The following is an 8,851-nucleotide window of genomic DNA, read 5'->3' as shown; positions in this document are numbered from 1 at the left end:
TTTTCTGACTTCAAAAAATAGATAATTAAAGTTTTGCACCGCGGATGTTTTTATCGACTTGGTGTTGGTGTCATCTCACCGGGGAACGCCATGGCAACCACATGGTTTACTCTGCGTTATTCGGCTGAATGGGATCAAACCTGTGTGTGTGTATGTGTGTGTGTGTATGTGTGTGTGTGTGTGAAGCAGCAGATGTAGTGCGTCAGTTCGGTGGACAACAACACAGTTGCCTCGTTAACATTCATGCCAACCTGTCATGATCTGTGAGTGTGTGTGTGTGTGGGGCGGGGGGAGGGGGTCGCACACTGCTTTCACGGACCCAAAAAAACAAAAACAGGTTCAAAGCGAAGAACGATGTCATAATGAATAAAATCCAAACAATGTCCACTGTTTTCCTCTGTGTGTGTGTGTGTATTTTGCACCAGGCTTGTTCGGATCAGCTGTAACCTGACCTTGCTGCCAGGTGTGTGTGTGTGTGAGAGAGAGAGAGAGAGAGAGATTTGGGGAAAGGAGAGGGGAGGAGATGAACGGGGGGAAAAAAATTCATAAATGAATGTGGGACATCTGCTCGGCGCCGTACAAAGGATTAACGATACACCGACCTAAGTGTGTGTGTGTGTGTGTGTGTATGTGAGTGTGTGTGTGTGTGGCCTTCAGATGAACTATCCTCAATGCAAAACACCTTTACCTCACTACAAGGCTCTCTTCAAGCCTTATCACCTCGCCGTCACCATTTCATCCCTCGCATGCAAATACTCCCCACGGACAAAACAAGCAAACACGTCTTCATCAAGAACACAGAGCGAGTGTGTGTGTGCGTGTGTGTGTGTGTGTGTGGTGGAGTGGCGATAGAGCGACCCGTGTCAAATATTTCCTTTTGTAATGAAAGCGACATCTAAACTGTCTTTGAAGACGACGGTGCTGTGATCACGTCCCGCTCACAGCTGTAAGGAGTTTACGTCTGCGTCAGGGTTCAAAGTCTTATTCCTCTCTTTTCACTTTGTTCTTCAAACGTGCATCTATGTGTCAAGCGTGTGTGTGTGTGTGTGTCGGTCTGGATGGGTGTGTGTGTGTGTGTGTGTGTGTGTGTGTGTGTGTGTGTGTGTGTGTGTGTGTGTGTGTGTGTGTGTCTCTCGTGGCCCCGCGATGAAGTCCTCTCCATATGAAAGGTTAGGGACGAAAAAGATAAACAGCTACCTGCAAACACCTGTTCTCACACGCACGCACGCGCGCACGCACACACACACACACCATGAAAGGCAATGTGTGTGTGTGTGTGTGTGTATGTACTGTAGGTGCGTGTGTGTGTGCGTAGCAAAAGGAAGCAAAACACACAGCTGTTAAGACTGAAGGCCGGCGAGAGAGAGGGGGGAAGTTCTATCAGCGTGGTCACATTAAAAAGGTTTAGGGTTAGGCTCCTTCTTGTATTTGAGCACACACACACGCACACACACACAGACACACACAGACACACACATTTAGAAAGCATCAATGAGGCAAAGCATTCACCTGCTCCTCTCCCATGGTCTTTGAAATATGATTTGCTTTGAGCTCCTATGTACAAGGTCTTACCTCCACCACACACACCCACACATGTGCGCACACACACACACACACGCACGCACACACACACACGCACAAAGGCAGCAACAGTGAAAAATGATTTGCTTTGAGCGTTTATGTACAAAGTCTTTGTGATGAAAGGCGACCTAACAGCACAAGAGTGTCTGAGACGGTGGGAACAGAGTGTGTGTGTGTGTGTGTGAGTGAGGGAGTGAGGGAGTGAGGGAGGTTGCCGGGGAGAGAGAGAGAGAGAAAGAGAGAGAGAGCAGAGTGCGGCCCGTTTCATCTTCCCACTCGCAGTGAGGAAATACGAGGGTGAGAGCAGGAACCAATTAATGCAGAGTAATTGATATTAAAGACTGTGTGTGTGTGTAAATGTGTGTGTGTGTGTGAGAGTGCTGCTGCTCCCAAGACGTCTGAATGTGTTTAACAATTTGACTCAAACGGAGCGATGACATAAAATAGAGAAAGATTTGAGTGAACTATTACGACGCACTGAGCACACACACGCGCACACACACTCTTTCAGTGTGAAGGATACGGTGCTGCTGGAGTATGGCGAGATGTCGGCCATGTCCTGCAGATCGCCGCACTCAGACTTGATGAGGGAGAGCGACAGCCCCTCCGGCCCGCCGCCGTGCTGGCTGGGGGAACTCTGCCTGTGGTGGTGGTGGTGGTGATGGTGGCTAAGATGGCCGCCTCCCAGAGCGGCCATTTTGGTTCTGAGGCTGACAGTTTCCCGGGTCATGTCCATGCAGTCAGGGGAGGAGCGGTGGTGGTCCTTGGGCCCCGGTGGGTAGCCGGGCGGGCCTCCATGGGAGCCCAGCGGGTTCTGAAAGGGGTAACCAATGAGGGGGAGGGGGAACGGGTGGCGAAAGGACGGCGGGCTGAACCCCAGCGAGGCCGTGAGGGGGGAGGGGTGGAGAGAGGGGTGGTGAGAGGGGTGGTGAGGCGGGGGAGGAGGAGGGAGAGACAGGTTGGCGCTCTCCCCTCCGACTCCGCTCTTGCGCACGACCAGTGGCAACGCCTCCGTTTGGTCGTTGGGCGTCGGCAACCCGCTGAGTCGTCCACCCAGGCCCCCGAAGGAGTCCAGCGGGCTCGGGATGATGACATCGCCGAAGCAGTGCAGCCGCTGGTTGGATGAGTGGTAGTTTGGTGTGGGGCTGCTGTCGCCGTTCAGACTGAGGGCCAGGGCGCCTCCCCCAAAGCGCGAGTCAGGGGTGAGAGAGGGGAGGGGGACAAATGGCGGGGGGCAGGAGGATGATGAGTTTGAGGAGGAGGAAGGGGCAGCCGGCGTGCTGCCGTGGCAACCATGATGGTGACTGACGGCCTGCTTTGGCGAAGAGAACCCCTTCACGACGGTGTCCACAACCTGCGACACGGCACAGTTCAACTCCTGCTTCAGCGTCTCGGCTAGCTGCCTTCCTCCGGCCCCTCCTCTTCCCGCCCCTCCTCGCCTCTTCATCGCCCGTTCTCCGTTCCTCTCCTCCTCCTCCCTGCCACCCACCTCCTCTTCCATCTCGCCGTCTATCAGCGCCTGCTCTCGTAGGAGGGCACGGGCCCGATCCAGGAAGTGGCCTGGGTCGAGCTCTGACAGGTCGGCGTGGCCGCGCCTCCCCCTCTCCCTGTGCCTCTCCTCCAGGCCGTCGGAGCGGATGCTGTCCTCTGACAGGTTTCCGTCCTCCTCTCTGTCTCCCCTACGTTCCGCCTCTCCGCCGTCTCCGTTCTCCTCCTCTTCCTCCGTCTCCGAGTCGTAGATCTGGTAGAACTTCTCCTGGAGTTGGCGCAGTTGTTTCTGAAGGACAGAGAATATTAAATGACGATGCTGAAATCTGACCCGACCGCACTCACAGTCAAGCCAGCAGAGAGACCAAATGGACTCAAGAACGTCTAAATGTCCACTCACCTGCATGTCCTCCAGTTGCAGTTTCAGCTGCCTCCTCTCCTCCTGCCTCTGCTCCTGCCTGGAACACACCAGCTGGGTGAAGCTGTGCTGCTGCTGCGGCAGGCGCTGCTTCCTCTTGTTCTCCCGGTAAACTTCGCCCACGCCGCCCCGCGAGCCCGGAGAGCTCAGGAGCGACGGAGGGCAGTCGCTCTGGCTGTGGTTGTGTCCACCGCTGTCTCCTCGGTGGTCGTTGCTGTTGTTGTTGCCGCTCTCGTTCTCTCGGTTGCCGCCTCGGTTGTGGTCGCTGGCGTTGGGCCGGACCAGTGGCGAGTGACTCATGCCGCGGATGATGTTTTCCACGCGAGCCCGCTTGGCACGCAGGTGCTCGTCCGACAGCCGCTCAAGGTCAAAGGAGGACAGCGAGAGGGGCTGCGGGGCCTGGTGAGAGTTGAGGGAGGAGGGCGGTGGTCGCCCGAAGGAGGAAGATGGAGGCGGAGGGGCAAGAGGAGGCCCCGGGGAGAGGCAGGAGGAGGGGCTGTCACGGTCACGGGAGGAGGAGTTACTGCAGACGTCCTCCGCCTGGATCTCTGATCCGCCGCTGGACAGAGCACCGCTCCCCTGAGAGGATCAGAGCAGAGTTGAATAATTTGTTTGATTAGTTTGATTAATTGATGATGATGATTGAGTGTGTGTGTGTGTGTGTGTGTGTGTACCTGAAAGCCTGAGTCGCTCCCTCCATTCTTTCCCATGTTATTCTTTAAAAGCTGAGAGATGATGGTCGCTCCGGGGAAAGACATCATGGAGTCTTCGTATGAATTTGCCCTCTTCAGCAGCTTCCTCAGAACGTTTGACTTCTCCCCGTCGCCATTGGCGTGGCCGTGGCCGACCAATGAGCAGTCTCCGTCCCGGTCGGGGCTGTGCGTCTGGTTCATGCCGTCGAGCGAGGTCTCTCTGGTGCGGGTGAATACGATGCTGCCCACGGTCCTTTTCACCCCGATGTCCACGCGCCGGCGCTTTGTCTGTCTGGTTAGAAGTGCGCCGCTGTCATGATCAGGCATCACGCAGGGCAGCTTAAAGGGACATGGCCGGGGGTCCTCGCAGGCTCACGGCAGAGAGGGGAGCGACCTGGACAGGGACACAGAACAAATACAAGTTTCTATGCGTTCCTCCTTTATGACAGAGGAGGAGACACACTGATGAAGACTCTCTTCCTGAATAAGATCAGAATTACTCCTGAAATTGTGGATAAAGTCACAAATATCTTACAGTTATTGTTATTTTTTACAGAGATTTGATAACAGGATCATAACGTTCTAATAGACTCAATAATCCACGATAAATGGATTAAATTCTGCATTTCAGATAGATTTCTTTCTTCATCATCGCAGACATGAAGCATTTTTAAACAGAATTCTCACGATGAAAACCTTTCTCTTTAATGTCGCCAATCCCAAAAAAAAAATCAAAAGACACAAAACACTGAAGCTTGTCCCGACACACGGCCGTCATGGAGACGATGGCCACACCGACCATATCCACCGCGAGGCCAAACACAGCGTTTTTAAAAATGGCTCAGGGAGAGAAGTGACACCTGCCTGTAACGAACAAACCCATTTCCCGTTTCCTCCTCGTCCTCCTCCCCTCCCCCGCACAGCTCGCAACTGAATATTTAGATATTATTGAGCTTTTTGTTGTTGTTGTTATTTTGTGAAGCTTAACAGTTAGCAAATTTGTATAAATGCTGCCGCTTTCTACTTGGAATCAATGTGAGTTTTAGCTTCACGTCAAACAAATCTGCATCTAAAACAAGCTGACGGATCAATGGCCGACATGAGTTTCTGCTCGCTCTCGTGCCTATACACACACACACACATACACACACACACACGCACAGGGGCAGCGTTTTTTCCATGCAGCGTTTGCATCTGTTTTGCAAGTCATTCCAGGCTCGATTCTAGGGAAATATTTCACAAATTAAAGCTGCGTCTGCTTCCTGCAACAGTTTGTTACAGCCATGTCGCGCCCGTGTTAAAACTCTGCTAAACACACTAAACGGAAAGCGTTCGAACACACATACACACACACACACAGCGGGCTGAGCCGCCGTTCCTCCAGGGGCCTTTTACAAGCAGTAAGGGGGGGAGGAGGACAGTGAGTTTGGGAAGAACTAGAAGGGGACGCGGTTTCGGAAAACACTGGAATCCTTCTGCGAATCCCACAAGCACAGTGGCCGACAGTGACCCACTTACCCCCACACACACATCTACACAGACTGTGCTGTACACTCTGTTTGCATTATTAGCTCCCCAGCACCCACCCACATGCACAGGCACAGGCAGGGAGGCAAACAGTGGAGATTATGGGGGTCCAAAGAGCTTTTTGGTGGAAGGTGAATCGTCTCTTTTGAAACTCTGACCTGGGCTCAAATTGTAATCAGAGAGCTAAATGTGTCTTACTCTCACTCTACTGCAACGCACAGGTTTGAAACACAGTCAGAACGGTTCCTATGCCTTAACTCTGCTTAATAATCAGCAATCTTCCCACCAAAGCGACAAACGTGGAGGTGGGAATCCCATTTTTGTAACCATGACACCAGATGGTTTAATTATTTAGTTTCTTAATAAAAGATACGTTTAAAAAAAAAAAAAGTCCCTTTACCATTAATGTGCAAAGATGCCTGCGTGTGCTAGAAAGGAGATGTGAGACAAAGTGTGTGTGTGTGTGGTTGCTGTGACAAAACAGAAAGTTTAGTTTTAATCTAAGTGAGAATAACTGAGACAGCTGAGAAATGGGAAGTAACACACACACACACACACACACAAACACACACAAACACACAATCTGTCAACCTCTCATCTGACATCAGGGCGAATAAATACAAATAAAAACGACTTTACTCCTCTTATTTTGAAGGACTATTTGCACTATTTTAGCCAAGACGAGGAAAGAAATTTAGGATTTAAAAATAATAGGATGGAAAGTGGAACAACTCCTACATTTACATCCTAACACACCGCTGCAGGACTCGAATCACCAGCTGGTTGTTGGATCTGATTCACCTCCGGCTGCTGCTCAGACGCCTGAACCACCGCGGGGATCAGAGTCCACGGTGACACGGCGGCGGCATCCCGGTGCAACTGGGCCGAGTGTGTCACGGTGCAGAAATGTCACAACTACACGTTTGGCTCACACACATCTATTTTAACAATCGGTTTTATTTCTAATAAGTGACGAAGTTCAGTTTCCAACGTTTATTTAACAAATCCACCGATCAAGCTTTTACTCGGGTTCTGGAACAATTTAGAATTTGTTCGAATTCTTGATTTGCTTTAGGAAAAAATAACAATTTCAGAGTTTTTTTAGTTGAACGTTGACTGACGCTTTGCCTCCAAGCTCTGCGGTCACGGCAGGTGCACGACTCCACAGTGAAACACACACACACACACAGCGGCGAACACAACAACTTGATATGTGATTTATTTTTTTTAAAGCCGCTTCCTTACGCTAAAGTGACGCACAACTACGGATTGTGCGTTAAAACCGAATAAGAGCGGAAACCACTTTATGAAATGGAGTTCAAACGAGGCGAAACCGTGGCTCCTCGGTGTGTAACGGGGGACTCGGTCTGCCTGAACCGACAGTGGAAGTTAAGTTGGATACGCACCGAGCACACACACACACACACACACACACACACGTATATACACGCGCGTGGCGAGGTCAAAACAAACGCATACACGCACATATACGAGCACAGAGTTACAATATATAATCACAACAACAGATTTGAAAGTGTTTTGTCTGCTTACTTCTGCGCGGCGTTTCCTCCAAGTCCGCGCGTCGAAGAGAGAGCGAGCAGCAGAAGAGAGAGAGAGAGGGAGGGAGAGAGAGAGAGAGAGAGGGGAGAGAGAGATCCGCACTCGGCGTTGAGATCAATGCCGTAATTTACTACACGGCAAAGTGGAGACACATGCACGGCAGAGAGAAGGACGCTCAGAGTGCGTGTGTGTGTTTGAGTGAGTGTGTGTGTGTGTGTGTGTGTGAGAGAGAGAGAGCGAGAGCGAGAGAGGGGGAGAGAGCGAGAGAGAGAGAGTGTGTGCGTGCGCGCGCGTGTGCGCTCTTGTGCGCCGCTCTCCTCCCGGGATTGGAAGTGTTCAGTTTCGAGCGCACCCCGGCTCCGTCCGTCCGCGCGCTGCTACCTCTCTCTCTCCGACCCAAAGGCGGAGTGGACTCGGTGAGGAACCCGGAGAGGAGAGAGACACACTCGGTAAACCCGGAGAGGAGAGAGAGACACTCGGTAAGGGACCCGGAGAGGAGAGAGACTCGGCAAGGAACCCGGAGAGGAGAGAGACGCGCGTCAAGGATACGCGAAGACGCCGCGCGGCACCGCCTCCCCCCGCCGCCGCCGCCCCCGCCCCGCGTGAGGTAACGACTCCACCTGACCAATAAGGAGGAAGAGGAGCCCGGACGATGGATTCTAATTGATAAGGAAGCCCCCCAGAAAACACACACACACACACACACACACCTGCAGAGCGGAGATTGAGCGAGGGGTATAGGTCGAGTTTGTCCTCAGTTAATCATCATAAACCTTTAGAGTGTAAATGTAAACTTTAAAAACATTTAGAGTAAGAATGTCTTGGTTGGTGACTGACAGGAGGCCACTGCGTGTAGTTTGTGATATACGTCCTCTTGACGAGTGGTGTGTGTGTGTGTGTGTTCCCTGGTGTGTTCTCAAGTTGTGATTAACAGTAAATGTGACAATAGAAACTCTCGACCGTTGTTATTGCATCAGACGTCATCTAACTTTAACATGAGTTTTTTTCCTAACAATAACATTTATACTCGTCATCACTCGGCGTTCGTATAGGATTTTAACTTGACACATTTCTTTATTTGCAATTCCTTCTTCTTATTCCTGCAAACATTTCGTCTGTAACCAGGAAACAAACCTGCAGTGTCGCCGTGAAGTTTAGAATGGAAGCGTGCGTGAAGTGGGCACACACTCATTACAGGTCAGGCAACCCCTGCAGCTAGACTGAGAGTGTGTGTCGGTGTGTTGCTCAAAGGCACATCAGCTGGGCGGAAAACCCTGCCGACACGCAGGCTGTGTTTCAGCTGCACTCAGAGGCCCTTAGAGAGGCTGGGACACACTGAAATGGATTATTCCCCAATATTTTGATTGATTACTTATATTATTATCCGCCTTCTCTCTGCACGGATGGAGCTTTTAAATAAATAAAATGTCAAAGATTAAAATCATTTAAATTCAGATTTAGAAACGGGATGAGTGCAATTTAATATGTGGAATAAAAAATGTATAGTATTTTATCCGGATATTCACAAGAAATGTGAAAGACGAAGAAGTTTATTTGGAATGTGATTTAGAAAAAATATATATTT

The 8,851-nt window shown here is 51.0% G+C and overlaps 1 protein-coding gene across 1 annotated transcript in view; it reads right to left on the bottom strand.

The window, feature by feature from the left end:
• Positions 1 to 7,716, bottom strand: part of LOC142989366 (prospero homeobox protein 1-like) — a 12,930-nt gene extending 5,214 nt beyond the window's left edge. The window contains exons 1-4 of the mRNA XM_076138854.1: positions 7,258 to 7,716; positions 4,162 to 4,573; positions 3,470 to 4,066; positions 2,105 to 3,358 (exon numbers count right to left, since the gene is read on the bottom strand). Of these exons, the coding sequence (XP_075994969.1) occupies positions 2,105 to 3,358; positions 3,470 to 4,066; positions 4,162 to 4,506 (2,196 nt within the window). The 5' untranslated portion in view covers positions 4,507 to 4,573; positions 7,258 to 7,716. The remainder of the gene's footprint in view (positions 1 to 2,104; positions 3,359 to 3,469; positions 4,067 to 4,161; positions 4,574 to 7,257) is intronic.
• Positions 7,717 to 8,851: the final 1,135 nt, after the last annotated feature.

Source organism: Genypterus blacodes, unplaced genomic scaffold (genome assembly GCF_046128005.1).
Source record: "Genypterus blacodes isolate CSIRO-AG114 ecotype Tasmania unplaced genomic scaffold, CSIRO-AGI_Gbla_v1 ptg000411l_1, whole genome shotgun sequence".
Classification (NCBI taxonomy): Eukaryota; Metazoa; Chordata; class Actinopteri; order Ophidiiformes; family Ophidiidae; genus Genypterus; species Genypterus blacodes.
The sequence above is the reverse complement of the archived record's forward strand: the minus strand, read 5'-3'. Positions and strand labels throughout refer to the sequence as shown.